At 40.4% G+C, this 15,872-nt stretch overlaps 1 protein-coding gene across 9 annotated transcripts in view; it reads left to right on the top strand.

Annotated features, from left to right (window-relative positions):
* The window catches only part of KLF12 (KLF transcription factor 12), a 241,587-nt gene extending 230,345 nt beyond the window's left edge, over positions 1-11,242 (top strand). For 7 of the 9 annotated variants that reach the window (XM_064645887.1, XM_064645882.1, XM_064645883.1 and 4 more), the window contains one exon: positions 2,204-11,242. In XM_064645887.1, coding sequence (XP_064501957.1) covers positions 2,204-2,385 — 182 coding nt within the window. In that variant the 3' untranslated portion in view covers positions 2,386-11,242. The remainder of the gene's footprint in view (positions 1-2,203) is intronic. The other 2 variants (XM_064645890.1, XM_064645891.1) reach the window with 2 other exon arrangements.
* Positions 11,243-15,872: the final 4,630 nt, after the last annotated feature.

Here is a 15,872-nt window from a genome sequence, read left to right as displayed (position 1 = left end):
AGTGAAATGGTTGAGTTTCCATCTCTGAAGATATTTAAAAGATGAGTAGATGTGGCACTTAGAGCCACAGTTTAGCGGTGGACTTGGCAGTGCTGGGTTAATGGTTGGACTTCATGATCTTAAAGGTCTTGCCCAATTTAAGCAATTTTATGATTCCGTGTCATTGGAGAGATACAGAATTTCACATGCTTTTAAGTAAGAATTTAAAGCTTAAGAAATATCTCCACACTGTGCTTTGGAGGTCTCTGTGATCGAAGAAACCAACAGGGGCAGTATCTGGCCAAAAAGAGAGTTTAAAAGTACATTGAGGATGGACAGGACAAGTGATGCACTTGGAAAACTCGATGCAATGTGACAAGAGCATTAGAATCAACCTGCCAAGTTGGATGGGGGTACTGGTATGTTTGTACGGTACTCCGCACCGTTTGTGGCAAGAATATGTATGTAAGACAGTTTGGTGGCAAATCCAAGCACATTTTGTAGCACTGTGTCATTGGCAAGTGTGCAGCCCGCCATCTGCCATGTAGCTTGTGTCTGCCTGTCCAGCTCACAGCAGCTGCTGGATTTGAGATGCCCAATGCTGCATCCACTCCGCTGGCAACGAACACTATTTGGTGCTTTGTGCTTGGCTGAGGAGTATAAAATTATCTAGGCTTAGTCACTGCTGGTGCAGCTAGAGGCTGCGGTCACCTCAGCGCCCCGATTGCTGGGGTCTTCTTGCAGCAACTGTTTGCCACCCCCGTCTGACATCAAAACTGCAGCACAGCCCAGATGGTGCACAGAAGGTACCGACCCAAGGAGCTCAAATGATGCTGACAACTTTGTTGACATGTCATACTGATGTCTCTACAGCATTCAATTTCCTCACAGAGGCCTTTACAGCTGGATTTTTCAGGACTGTTTGAACTTCGTGATGATATTCATACTTGGAAATTTTCTTTTCGTAAAGCATTTATTGACTTTTGAAGAGACGCAAGGAGGGAGGTTCTGCCTACGACAAAGCAAGTGTTGCGTCACTGGTACATGTAATTGAAATAGTTTCTTGCAAGCTGCTCATGATTCATAAGAGATAATAAATAACTGAGGAATGATTGTGCCTGACAAAGCAAACAGTTGTTGCAGAGATGCTCTTTTGTTGTCCTGGTTGCGATTAGCTGGTTTCAGAAGGGGAAGTAAAATTTTTGACACATGAAAGGAAGATACATATGGACCTCACACAGTTTCCTTTCCTCAGTTTTGGTCCACACTCAACTGTGAGATCAAGGTAACTGCCTAGGGCATTTAACCTGTTTGAGGGCAGGTGATAGAAATCACGAAGTATAGTCTACAAGCATAGCAACAATGGGATTTTATAATAGTTTGCTTTATGAAAGCACCAAATCCTATTTGGCTGTATTAATCTCCTCTGACAGAGTACAATGTAGAATGTGGGGCGTACATAATTCTTACTTTTAAATATAAAGCAGAGGGTGGGATTTTCCAAAAATCCACACTTAGCCCAAGTCTGAGCTCACTGAAGTAAATGGATGTTTCTGAACAGTGTTGTGGAAGTCCCATGGCTGAGTACATTTAAAAATTGTACACGGTTCCTAGTAACATCTTATGCAAAATTAATTTTACTGAAAATAAATGCAGTAAATAAGAGGACATTTTGCAGGTTGAATTTTTATGTTTCATTGGAAAATAGTAGTTCATTTTTACCAGCTTGCTAAGAAATGTCCTGCAGTGCTGTTTACACAAATAATGAGAAACCTTCATAAACTTCATAAAATAATTGGAAGTCTGTGGCAGCCCATGGTAAATTGAAGAAATAACAGGTAATCTGGTTCTTAGGGGAGAAAGTGTAGCCTGACAAGATGAGGGTAACGAACTCATATGGTAATTATGAGAATAATTACACAGCCCTTTGTCCTGATGTTAATCCCCGCATCGCCCCTGCAAGGTAGGATCTATATTATTGCCTTAATCCTGTTGATTTTCTTAGTTATATGAACGCCACAGGAATGATAAATCTCAAGGCCCTTTTCCTTGTATTCAGCAGATCTCGTACCTCGTAATTGTGTAATTTGACCTAAAGGAACCCCTAGGCAGTGGGTGTTCATGGGAAGCATGCAGAGGGGATTGTGGGGATTAATAGCAACAAGGGGAAAGTCACAACCTGTTTTTTCCCCCCCTTTTCCCCTCTTTCTTTTGTTTCTCACAGGAGAAAAACCCTACAAATGTACCTGGGAAGGCTGCACCTGGAAGTTTGCTCGATCCGACGAACTGACGAGGCATTACCGCAAGCACACAGGAGTGAAGCCATTCAAGTGTGCAGACTGTGACCGCAGCTTTTCCCGCTCAGATCACTTGGCGCTCCACCGCCGCAGGCACATGCTGGTTTGAGAAACGCTACCTGTTCCAGCCGAGTTTAAGAGCTGGGTCTCTTAACTACCCAGAGTGAATTCAGCAGGGCTGAATCCCCCTCTACAGTGTTAACAGGCAGGGCTTTCCCTGGTGTCTGTAACAAAAAAGAATAACAGAAATTAAAAAAAAAAAAAGCAGGAAAAGAAGTGCCACTCTTCTCCTCGCCATCTGAAGTTAACCCCGTCTGCCCCTCAGCATGGCTAACCCTGAAAATGTCATCACAATCACCTGGGAAATAGCAGCCGAAATGCTACAGGAATGGGCATTATTTTACATGCTGCATCCTTTGACAAAAAATGTTTATAGCTTGTATGTTTTCTCAGCTGCCAGACATTTTGTTCCTGAAAAATCACTGCTGATTGGAGGATTAGATACCACAAATCGATCATGATGATGATGACGACGACGACGACGATGATGATGATGAAAGCAAGACCGCTAGATCTGTATTATCCCATCTTTTCCCCTTGTTTTAAATACCATTTGGCCGGTGTCAGCATTACACCTGAGCTGTGCTACAGACAAGCTGCGTGTGAGTAGGCAAGAAGATTCTGCTGGAGAGATCCTGCTGCTGAAGCTGACGGGTCACTTAATCAGACTTTTGCAATAACAGTGGTGGCATTTTAATATTGTACCACAATTTGTCATTATGCCCTAATGGACACCAGCCATTTAAACTTTTTCTTTTATGTTTTTTTTCCCTTTCTTTTCTTTTGTTGTTGTTGTTGAAGTCTGTAAAATAAGCAAAGGGCAGCAGCATCTCTGCTGAAAGTACAATATTAAGTATCTGTATTTTACCATGGACTTATATAGAACCATTTTCTGATTTATATAGAAAGAGCCCATTTAAAAACTACTACCCCATTCTCAATGTGCAGTTTTCTTTCATGCAGGTATCCTCTTCCCCACAACCATTATTTGAACACAAGGAAATAGTCAGATCTTGTACTTGCTGGTGCCAAGGTTAGTGGTGTAGCCATTCGTGAAATGGAATTGAATGTATCATCAGAACAAAGCAGAGAAGAAATGGCTACATCTCTTGCAGAGAAAAAGCAATAATAAGGTAAAATGGCTCTTGAGACAATAATTTACTCCACACCAACAGAAGTGGGGGGTATGCAGAAATAGCATGTAGGATTTAAGCATTAATCTTTCTGATGGTTTCACTGACCTGCTAGGTACCACAGTTAAGTACTTTTATTTCCTTTAACATAATACTTGTGTCTGGAAAGCATGAAAGATACAGGAAAGAACTGATAGTTGAGGAGTTAGTGGATGAATTGTAAGTAGGAAGGAGAAATGTTTCTGCAGTGGTGCTCTGCAAGACATTAGGTTTCTCCCTGGGAGTTAGGGAATAACAAGATTTTGCCAGCTGTCTAGTATGATATAAATGGCCCTTTATATGTGTACCAGTGGCTGCCTCTGGTGGGATTTTCAATCCAAGCCTTTTCAGATTAAATAAAAGGAAATTCTTGATCCTTCCCATACAGCCCTATAATTGTGAACCAATTTGTATTAATTGAATTATATAGGAAAGAGAAAAACTCTTAGTCATCAGTTATTCATGCAAACAGAATAGTGTTTTTCTGTTTTCTTTCCTCACAAAGATCTGCCTATTCAGCTAAATTTGACAAAGAGGAGGCTTGGCAAGACTTTTTAAGCGTTGAGATTTTCATATCTTAGAGATAAAAGATGAATACGTAAAGGCCTTTTGCAATGCGTTTAATTATGAGTATTTGGTTCCAGGAATTGCACAGATTAAACTTGTAATGCCACTTGTTTGTTTTCAAATGTTTGACCATCCCAAATATCTGATTCCTGAAATAAACATAGTAATGTTGTGGGGATTCTGAAATCAAGGTAATCTTTAGGAAAAAGCAGCACAGAGTACCCATACAGATACAAAAGCAATTACAGTTAATTGAGGATTACTGTGACCGGGATAGTACTTTGTAACAGCATTCACAGGCCCCAGAGTTTGGTTGTCTTTAAATATCCTTAGTATTTCCCCATACTGGATAGTTTATCAACTCTCTGAAAGAAGAACTTAGTACTGTAGAAGCTCAGGCTCCCCGCTGAGTGGTCAGCAGAGAAACCCAATACAAACTGCTCACAGCCATGGAGGGAAAAATACCTTGATCAATTCCCATTGACCATGTTGGTAATCAGCTTCCACCAAATTCGACAACATTGTAGAATCCATCTCCAAATCAGGGACAGATCAGGGCTTCAGGATGGACCACGAGGCATTGCAGGGCAGCAGAACTGTGTCTTTACCAGCAGCGTTACTGCTGTTGGTTTCAAAAAATGGTTGTCAAGTGTTGTGTGTGAGGTACTTCATGGATTACGTCTGAGGTCTGTCTTTTGTGTACTTCAGTATTGTCCCGTTCAATGCATCTGTCATCGGTGTTTAGGGAAAGCAGTCGGGTCAGGTAGAAGTCAATTGATAAAATTGTTTTCCTGCCCAGGAACATTTTACCAACTAATTATTTGAATAGCAGTAATTCAGTTGAGAAACCGATGGCATACAGAATGCCTTTTGGAACCCATGGTTTTTTTCTCCCATAGATAATTAAATCTATTTGAGCAGCAACTCTAGAGGGCGTTCTGCTAATGTACAGGAGGATGTGATATTACTGAGAGAGATCAGTGTTTCTGATCAGAGATGTGTAACTGGGAGAGATCAGTGTTCCTCTTTAGGCTTCCCCTGTAATCAGTGAAGAGAGGAAAACTCCTACTAGAGAAATTGAGAGGCCTTAAATTTCAGCATTGAGCTTTGAACTGCCCAGTGGGGGAGCATATGTATCAAAGACAATGGAGGGGCTCATCTCCCAAGGCCGAGGTTGTTCTGTGTGAATCCTTGTTTTTTCAGCTTGTTGCCCATTACTTTATGCATTGGAAACACTGCAACAGAAAGAGGGCCTGGTTTTATTCAAGGAACCCTAAAGTGATAGAGGGTTAAAGCAGCACTCATGCCAAGGGACACAGGCACAGAGTATGTCAATAGTAACAGAATGAAGCCAAAAGGTAAAGGAGCTTGTGCTATATTTTATTATTTCACAGGCAAGAAGTATATCCTCAACCTTTCCAGCACATGTGCAAGGGCTTCTCGTGGTGCTGTTACCTCCAGACAACTTACACAACCAGCAGTAGTCCACCACTGGGTTTCAAGTACCCAGTGTGGTTCTTGACATGTTTCTTATTCCTACCAGCACCTGCAGACTTTGATCCCAAATACTCTCTGAGGTTGTTTTCTGTTTTTCCCCTTCAGAAATATTTTAAGAGAAGTTACTCTGTGGAATGGGGGTGTTTGAATGTGGAGTTGATGTCCCCCAGATCCTCAGGGTGTCCTTGCCTTCAGTGCCTGTGGTTCAGACCTGCCAAACTAATGTGCTTGTGCAAAGACCAAGGGCAATTGCTCCAGGGTAGTATCCTCAAAAGTCCTGGTATCCCACTGCAGGTCCATGACATTTCATAACCATGGCGAAGGCTTACATCATATGTAGCATGCAGAAATATGAGATCTCCACACAATGTAGTAGGTTCATCTTAATTGAGCAGTTGTGAGACACAAGTATATACCAGTGTCCCATTCTTCCAGAGAAACAGAGATTTAGGCTTTTGAGTAAAGGATAGGTAATAGCCACCATGCTGTGACATTGCCCATTACAGCTTCCGAGGGAAATTATACCGCCAAGTGTCAGATTTCATATGTTTTCAAAAGATTTAAACAGATTTGACAGGAAATCTGAGTAGCCAGCATTACAAGAAAATGCAATGAGCAGACAGCTTTGTTACAGGACTTCTAAAATTTTTGTCATTATTTTTTGAGCACCTGTTATATTCAGCACTGTAAAATTGGCTCATTGCCACAGCAGTTTTTAACTTGGGGATGAAGATGCAGTATTCCTTATTCTCTCTCATGCTTACATAACTAATTAAATAGATTTAGACTGACTTGTATGTATGATTATTTGCTGGAGTAACGTATAACAGAATTAACAGTGTTGAAAATTACATCAGTGATGTTGATGTTTGGGGTAAACTCAGCACAGAGCATGGACAAATAGCTGGACAGCCTTTCTCCCCTTTAATAATGGGAGTAACAGTAATCATAAGTCTCGTTTTCCATTAGCCACATTGAAAATGTATTCTAGTTGCCATTTATAAATTTATCTTCTGATAATAAATGTTGTTTAATGTAAAAAAATCTCTTTCTCCTTTATTGAAGATGCGTACCTCAAAATCAGAGTAAGTTTGATTCAATATCCCACTTATTTTTTAGTTTGAATTTTGATTTGGAAAGGTCAGTGTGTGAAACTGCATCTTCCACAGCAATCAAGTCTTAAGATCATTCAGTAAATCCACGCTATTCCCACATGCTCATCATTACACTCATGCGTATAAACCCCGGCACTTCCATGTGTCTCTACCCATGTGCAGGTAATAAAAAGTTTATTTAAAATTAAAATAAAAAAAAAATCAGAAAAGGAAGAATTTTAAATAAACACTGTTACAGAAAATACTACCTTAAGAAACCAGCTCATGTTATTGTGTTGTGCCTTTGTCTGTGATACATAACTGGAAAAGTGCACAGAGAAATTTAAAGATTGTTCTCTTTTCACATTTTTGCTGTAGCATAACAGTTGCTGTGTAATGTATGCTAATGACGTCATGCCCATTGGTACCTTGAAAAGGCTTAAATTCTCCACAATAAATCAGGTTTTAGCATAAATATGTAACTGTAAGGATACTGCATCTTTAGAAATCAAAATAACTTGAAATTATTTTACTATACTTGTAACAGTTTAAATATTCTGCAATATATGTGATAGTGGAAAAGTATTTTCCAACTCACAATTTTACATGGGGTATTAAGTAGATTAAATGAAGTATATTTTTAAAAAATACTTTAGTTTTCATCGGGAAAACTGGTAAGATAATGCTTTGCAAAGCTTACTGACAAAACACAAGAAGTAAATTGTTCTGTTTTATCAGAGCATGTTTTCTCTGCAAAGTGGAGTGGCCACTTCTTTGCTGTTTTGCAGGTGGCATGAGATATAGCAAAGTCATTTACACTGAGTCCTTCAGTGTAAAATAAGTCAACGCTCCACGTCTTTGACTGAATAAAGGTAAAAAACACTTAATCAAAAGGAAAACCATATAGAAGGTTTGGAGGTTTTGTGATTTATTTTTTTTCCTTATGGCATTTTACAGTGAACTCCAGATACAGTAATGGCAAGTGCTCATATGATTTTGTTTTTTCTTGTATTTCCCTGACTACAATGCATCTTCATTAAAGGTTGCAGAGCTGAAATAGGCAGCTGCTTTTTGCTGATTGGGGGGGAGTTTAGTCTTTTAGGTGCAGTAACATGTCAAGAAAATTAATTGTACCAGGATGGTTCTGACATTTAAAGTACACATAGACTTCAGTGAGATAGCCTAAAATCTATTTTAAAAGGTGAAACAGAAACTGAAAGTGCCTGTAATTAGAACTGATGGGATGTTCCTATACTTTTACACAGCAATAACTTAACGGGATTCTGTTAACAGTAAGGTGAAAATTAAATTTTACTTGGAGAACAATAATGCAGCACAGAAACAAACACAAAGTGCCATTTGTATGTTCACATGTTGAGATACTGTGTTAAAGGTTTTAGTTATTTTCTCAGATAACATCTGTCATATATTTGTAAGAAGAAAATAAATCTTAGTTTACAAATGACTCGTAGCTGTATCAATTCTCAGTAGATGTGATTGGAGGTCGTTGTCAAGCAGTGTTTTAGGGCATTTCTGCCTGTTTTATGTTGGATGTACCCATGTATCCAGGGTATTCTCTAGTGAAGTAATCCAAAAACCAGCAATAAGCCCAATGGAGGTTTTTTTAGGGAATGTGATAGAACAGGGATTCTCTTGAAAAATCATTTGCATTGAACTCTGGAAACACAGAGTTGACCTTATGTCTCCTTTCTATTCGTCATGTAGTGCTCATAGTATTTAATATCATCTTAGAAATGGTTGACTTCAGGAGTGGACAAAATATATCATTTTTCTTTCTTTTGGGGACAAGTGAGTGAAAAACAGGACTATCAGTCTAGAGACTATTTGAATAGCAAAGAAGAAGTTGATATTCCTAAAATAAAGTGTGGAGATTTTTATATTGGGTGGCCTAAACATTTGCATCAGTAGACTAACTGATTTTACCAGTTAACGGCCATTTGTGACTCTTGCACTCTATTTTTTCTCAAATTTTTTTTTTGGTAAATATTAACTAGTGCTGATGGATTCTTAAAATAGCAGTGTAATGCCAGCCCTCATGCTTCTTTTATTTCTAAAAATTAATTTATTGAAGATGAAAATGTAACTGGTTGTCCTAATGCCTTTGACAAGGAAGATTGCTTTTTGTCCTCTGAATTTGTACCTGTCATTTATCCAGGAAGAATTTTGTATTTGAAAAATGCAACATTTTATCTAGACTTTCACTGCCATCGGTGGGTCGCTGCTGGAATCTCACTGAGGCAGAATTGTGTGTGCACAAAGATGCTCATATACAGATGAAAGTGCAGGTACAAAAAAAAAAAAGAAGCACATGAACCCACATGTAAAATAATGAGATGTTCATACACATTGGTTAATCACATGTCAAGACTGCTAGTTAAGTAAAAAATTTTACTGTTAACCACTAGCAGAAATAATCCCTTCAGAACATGCATATGCTTCCTCTGTTGTCCTGAGTTTGATCTCCAGATATTAAGCACACAAAAGATTACAACTCATGCTGGGGATTTTACGAGGGCACCAGGGAATGAAGAACAAGAAGGACAAAGGAAACATTAGTTTTGTACCTCGTACCTGAGCTGTAGCTGTTGTGGGGGAGGAGAGTTTGGTTCCTTGTTCTGGAGCAGCAACACTACAAGGGGCCACCTGTAGAAACCTGCCGTGTTGAAAGGTTTGGCTGATTCCGGCCTTACATGTGTTAGTTCTTGTGTAGGAAAGGGCACCTTGTCTTCACCAGCCCAAAATAATCCAGGGGTTTTTTCCCTCCATGTTGAGGTTTTTCCCTTTTGGGTTTTCTTTTTCTTCCTTAGCTATTATGAAAATAATAGAAAAAAGTTATTTGAGATCCTGTTGTCCCAATTCAGTGTCAAAAGTTTCAATGAGCCAAGATACTGTCAGTTTTAAGAGAAGAGGTGGTTCACACATTGACTTGCTAAACCTTGCTCTTCTCTGTGACCTCTGCATTTAAAAAACAACAATTCAGTGTCTGGTAGGGGACCACAAGTGATGACTTTAAAGGATTGTCATAAGCATGAACCATGAAATACCCAAATAGGTTCAGATACCGCTTTTCTCCCTCGCCCTGCCTTTCTATATGTAAAAGAGCTTCTTTGGAAAGTCAGCTTGAGCCAAATCTTCATGGCTGAACTAATATTTTTCACAATTCAGACTTCATGTTGTCATTTCTGGTTTCAAACTATTTTTCACTGCTAAATTTGCATCTTAAAAAAAAGGCACAGTTTATTTCTTTCCTTATTGTGCTATACATGGCTTCCTTGGTAATTTAAGTTCTTTGTTGAACACCTACACAATATGCTCTCTTGACCTGCTGTCTGTCCTTAAAAAGTTGTATTTCCCATTTGCACATTTCTAGAATATACACCGAGATAGTAATGAATTACTGAAGTTTCATGCACCATCAGCCTTAAGACTTTCAACCCACACACAGGCACATGTATTCATACACTTCAAGGGAAAGAGAGATTTGGACACTGCTGTCAACATGTGGGGTCAAAAATACCATTAAATCAGAAAGTTCTTTCAGCTGTGTTTAGGAAGAAACAACAGTAATGAAAAATACTATTCTTGGCCAAGTTACTTATGGAAGAAGCAAATTCCCCTAGGGCATTAGTTGAATGAAGTGCTAAGGATGGGGTTGCATTTGGCCCCAAATTGTTCCTTCTGATCAGGTCATTATTGTTGTATGCACCAATGAGTGTTCATTTGATCCTCCTGTGTAAAAATACAAAAACATCCCGTCATTTACCAAGTAATTCGTTTGGGACCGGAGCTTCACAGCAATGGAATTAGTATGTACAGCACCTCAGTCTTTTTCCTAGATAAGATGCGAAAGGGAGGGCCATTATCAGTAACTCTATAGAGATAATAGTGTCAGTAGAGGTCCTACACTTAAAAGGAATAAAAATACCAGTGCTAGCAAGCAAACGTTTTTTAAGTCTTTCTTTTGCCTTCTTTTCAAAAGCTTTTAAATACAAAAATTACTTTTCTTCCAAAATTAAACTTCTGAAGATCTAATTTCCCAATAGTTTCCTCTGCATTTATATACTATGTAGTGTTTAGGCAATGCCTATGTTATAAGTTTATTAATATTATGTAAGTGTTGTTCTTGTATTTATGTATAGTGTATGTATTGTAAATATACTCAGAGCTTTTTTTCCTCTTACTGTAAAAAGGTGATTTTTGCCCTATGATAATGTAAAGGGAGTCCCCTAATGAAGTTCTGTCAGAGGATGATTATTCCACTCTATTCTCAAAGGTTTAAATGAACAAGTGTTATCGTTTTAAATGGTGTCTCAGACATATTTTGTTGGTGCATTGCTTTTCTGTATTCAACTTTCCTATTAATTGAGCTGTGAATTGAAATAGAGTTTAAACCTTTAAATGTATGCATTTGTACAATTATCTGAATGGAGGCATGAAGGTTAAATAAAGCATTTTGTATGGAACAAAACCCCTAATTATTACTGTGGATGACTCAAAGTTTCTGGAATACCCAGTTATTAACTTTTTTAAATTAAACCTTTGTTTTCTATAAACATATAGTGATTTTTAATGGAATTTTTGCTTAAGAAATGGATTTTACTTTTCTGATTTTTTAAAAACCATCATAGAGAGTAGACATTCTTTCTCCTTTCATAGTGTTTGTGCATCTGTGGAGAAGCTGGAACAAATAAAATAGCACTCAGCAGTATAAACAAGAATGTCCTGGTATGATATAAAAATATTTTGCGTTACTGTATAATCTGAGTTCCCTAAGTACTTTAAAATGGAGTTCTGTGTCTGTCTCGCTTTGCTTCTGCCCCTGTCCTTTCCTGGTGTGTAGAGAGGTGGGTACAGTTAATGTGCAGCTTCCTTGAGGTACCTGTGCAGCCAAGAGGGGGTTTGTTCACTGTGTGCCCCTGAAGTGAAGGAACAGCTACTAGAGAAGGGCAATGGAACACTGGAAACAGCAACTTCATGCCTAGTTGAAGAGACTTGGTATTTGGGATTGCTCCTAGGGACATTTTGAGGCCTGTGAGCTTCTCCGTTGTGTCTCACCATTCCACAAAGAAGCTTCCTTCCGTTTTAGTCGGTCTAGGACATCTGTGGATGTCAAGTCAGTGGCTTGGAGCTGCACTTTGCCCTTACAGGTGAAGTTTCTCCTTAAAATTAATTTTCCCCTTCCCATGAATTTCCACTTGCTTGCTTTTAACCGATATGATAATTCATCTAATAAAAACCATAGTGTTACATGGTTACAGGCAGGGGAACAAGTAAACAAAGTGATTTGGACACCTCTGAGCCTTACGAAGAGATGTGTTTGAACCAAAGCTGTGCTAGAACAGATCTTCAATCTCTAAAACCGCTGATGAATTTAAAAATCAGATAGTTATACTGGCCCTTCCAAAGCACTTCTGCTTTCCACACAATAAGTTGTTTGTTGTTCATCAGTGTCCTGTGTGTGCTTAATTTCATTTTTCTCCCAACAGTGCTGTAAGTATAAAATGCATCACTGACTGTTTAGTCTGACCTCTCCAGTGAACGCCCACACCATCCACTGCCCTGACCCACGCTCTGTTCCTGAAAAGTTATTTCTTCCACTTGCACAAACAACTGCTCAGTTGTCATCTAATCCCTATTCCCCTTTTCTTTCCTTTGTTGTTGAACAGTCCACTTGGAGTGAAAAGTTGGCATATTATTTTAAGTACATCTTACAGGGCATGTCTGGCTCTCTGTGAGCATGACAAGGAGTGGCCGCTGGTAACGACCTTCAACTTTGCACATCGAGTTGCTGGATCAGATAAGGACAGTTCCCTCTCTGTGGGCATAAAAGAACCACATTGGCGTCATCCTTGAACCTGGGGTACCTGCCCGCCTTCCGGGTGGAGCTCTGGCACTGCACTTTCACCCATGGATTTACAGCGCTAGTCATCCTGTCCAGCCTGTAATAGGGAAATGCACCCATATGGGAGGTTTGGGTGACAGGCCTGCTTGCTGTGCTGTGGCCTGCTGCACTGTGGCCCAGTGGCACAAGATTTTGGTTGGGAATTGAAAGGGGAACTAGATTTTGGTGGTCACCAGGTATTTGTCCTTTCCGAAGAGAAGCCATCTCTGTGGGGCAGACTGCCACAGACATAATCAGTCTTCAGCAATGCCTGTGGTGCACAGTGTGGAAACCTGTCCCTGAACAAGCCTCCCATCCTTGCAAATTGGGCAAAGTTATAACCTTTAAATAGACAAAGAGCAAAAGGCAATTGACTGAAGCTGCAGTGACTCAGTAGTTAAGCAAAAAATGCCCTCACAGAATGGGAGGTGTTGGCAGGGACCTCTGGAGGTCATCTGATCCACCGCCCGTGCTCAAACAGGGACACCTGGGGCCAGTTGCCAGGATTGTGTCCAGATGGCTTTTGAGAATCTGCAAGGATGAAGACTCCACAGCGTCTCTGGACAACTTGTGGCAGGGGTCAGTCACCCTCACAGTGAGGAAGTGTTTCCTGATCTTCATAGTAGCACCTACCCATTTTGAGTACCTCCTCTCTCACTTTAGCCATTAGGCAGAATGGGCTCCCCGATTAAGGTTTTGACCCAGCCCATAACTGGCTACAGTTTTTATACCCATAGGTATTTTCTGTGAGAAGACCCAAATAGCAGCAGTAGCCGTAGTCTTCCTAGCATATTCCCAAAGGCATTTACTGCTTCACATATTTGTCTTACCAAAAATATATAGCCCATAATAACTAGAACTGCCCCTTACAAAGGAATGAATAACCAGATTTAGCCAGTAAGCTGAAACATGTCAATATATTTTATCCTTTATGTTTTTGTTTGTATCTTTGCACAACCTTGCTCACAAGTGTACTGTGCCCTTTTCTGGTTATCTTTCTCATTTGCTGGGGATATTGATCTGTAAAATCTCCTTGTAAAGTATTTCAAACAAATCCTTTGTTTTTTCTGGGGTGACTTCTCTACACCTGTATTTTTGGGCCTATGCAGAGTATTAACAGACAGAAACTAACAATAAAGTCCAGAAACTACTGCAAAAGCAAACAGTGAAACCGAGATGCTTACAAAGCGCTATAAATCTCTACTGAGCTTGAGTTGCTGTTTAATCTTTATATACAGGTACGTCTCAAGGTTATCTGCTCTTGAGGGTTTCTCTGGAGGCTTTTGTGATTTGTCATCCGCTCAGCTTCTTATCAGTCAAAGGTATTTCCCCTTGTAACATTTATTATGGGCTCCACTCTGTGTTTTTACTAATGCAATGCCCTGAAGAGGCTCTGGTATGCAGTTTGCAAGGAGTTATTAAATCTCCCTCTCCCGTGATCAACGGGATTGTAAATGTGACATATGCAGCATAGCATGTGCGGCAGCATTGATGGCTAAAATACCATCACTGAGACTGCACGGAAACAAGGAACCCTGCAACTCTGGAAAGGACTTTCCTGTCTCTGTCTAGCAGTCTCTGGATGGAAAAGTACAGTTAAATACATTCATTATATATGTCATGTATGTAGAAGAGAAACTACTGCAAATAGCACCATTGTGGTACCTTAGCTAACACACCAGGTTGGATTTTGAGGTGGAAAAAATCTCAACCATTTCCGCCAGGATCATGGCCATCCTGCTGTGCCATTCCATTTCAGCAGAGGCAAATCCAGCCGTGGCAGATGCAACCATGTGTCACCATTTCTGAGGAACCAGCAGACTTGAGAGAGCACCACTGTGAAACTGTTTCATTACTAGGATGGCAGGGAGCCTGTGGGTATGTGGCTGAGGCTGGGACAGCAGGGAATTTCCTGGGAAATGGCTTTTTCTCCTACCTCCACAGTCCCATGGAAATGAGTGGCCAAAAGAGAAGGCTGGCTGCTGCAGGAAGCAGGATGCAACTGTTCCCCATCTAGCGCTTTATCCAGCAGAGAAGGCTGCTTCAATTCCTCATTTGTCCTTAAATATCTGCTGTGTCTACATTGGTAGCACGTATAGGCATGCAAGTACATGTATATATCTGCTTAGTACATATATATGTGTGTATATATATATATTTATACATGCCTGCACTGTATGCATATATGTATGTATATACTGACTAACTCTTTCTAAAGGAGTCTGTCTACGAATTCATGCCTGTGGACACTAGGAGCATTACTGGGAATATCTTTGGGAGGTGGGTGTCCATGTAGCTATGCAACAGCTGAATAGCAGTTTTAAAGCTCTTTAATTTAAGATGTTAGAGCCAAAATGGTTGTCACATACCTAGAAGTATTACAGGCAAGGTTGGATGGGGCTTTGAGCAACCTGGTATCAAGGAAGTTACCCCTGCCCATGGCAGGGGGGTTGGAACTAGATGATCTTTAAGGTCCCTTCCAACCCAAACCATTCTATGATTCTATGAAAGGTCAAGGGGAGGAGATGAATGCTCAGATTCCTTCTGTGTCTATTCCGCATGCATGAGCTGGTGCTTCAAGGGGTTCTCCAAAGCCCCGTGTGCCCCCCAGACCTGACCTGTTCTCATCTTCCCCGCTGGCAGCATGAGTTCAGCCCAAGCCCAGCCTGCAAGGTGCATCTGAGAGGAGACAGTATGGCCTCCCCCATGACAGAGGGGTCCAAGGTCACCTGAACAACTTGGAGTCCTGCTCACAGCACTGCCACCTCAGCACACAGGCACAGACAGAGGCAGAGCCCCGAAGGACAGCAGGGACATGAAGCAGAGGTTTTAGCTTCAGCTATGTTGGGAGGCTTATCTCACATTCTGACTGGTGGATGGGTCTGCAGGTAAGTAATGCAAGCAGGAAGTGGGGGCTGCTCCTTGGGTGCCCTGGGACCCTACCTCAGACAAGCAGAGGTCTGCTATTTCACTGCTTCCAGAAGGAGTCACAGCGTGGGAGAAGGAGCTTCATGGAAATTGAAAGCCTGGAATTAACTGAGACAAAATTGGTCTCCATATGCGCAAATTGATAACATGGCTGTTTCAGTCTGCTGGTGAAGTATGCAAGCTGTTTCTGAGGCATTTTGTAAAAAATTAGAAAAGGCTGGTAGAGGGTTTCTGCAGAGCTTTTTTTGGTTCTGATTATTCATTTGTTTACAAACGATCATTTAGACCATCTGGGGCTTTTCAGTGTAACTGAGAGAAAACTCTGAGCTTCCCAGGACTCTACAAGTGTGCCAAGAAGGCAAGACTGCAAAGGCTT

Source organism: Pseudopipra pipra, chromosome 2 (genome assembly GCF_036250125.1).
Source record: "Pseudopipra pipra isolate bDixPip1 chromosome 2, bDixPip1.hap1, whole genome shotgun sequence".
NCBI classification, from domain to species: domain Eukaryota; kingdom Metazoa; phylum Chordata; class Aves; order Passeriformes; family Pipridae; genus Pseudopipra; species Pseudopipra pipra.
Note: the sequence above shows the minus strand (reverse complement) of the source record. Positions and strands in the feature narration are given on the sequence as shown.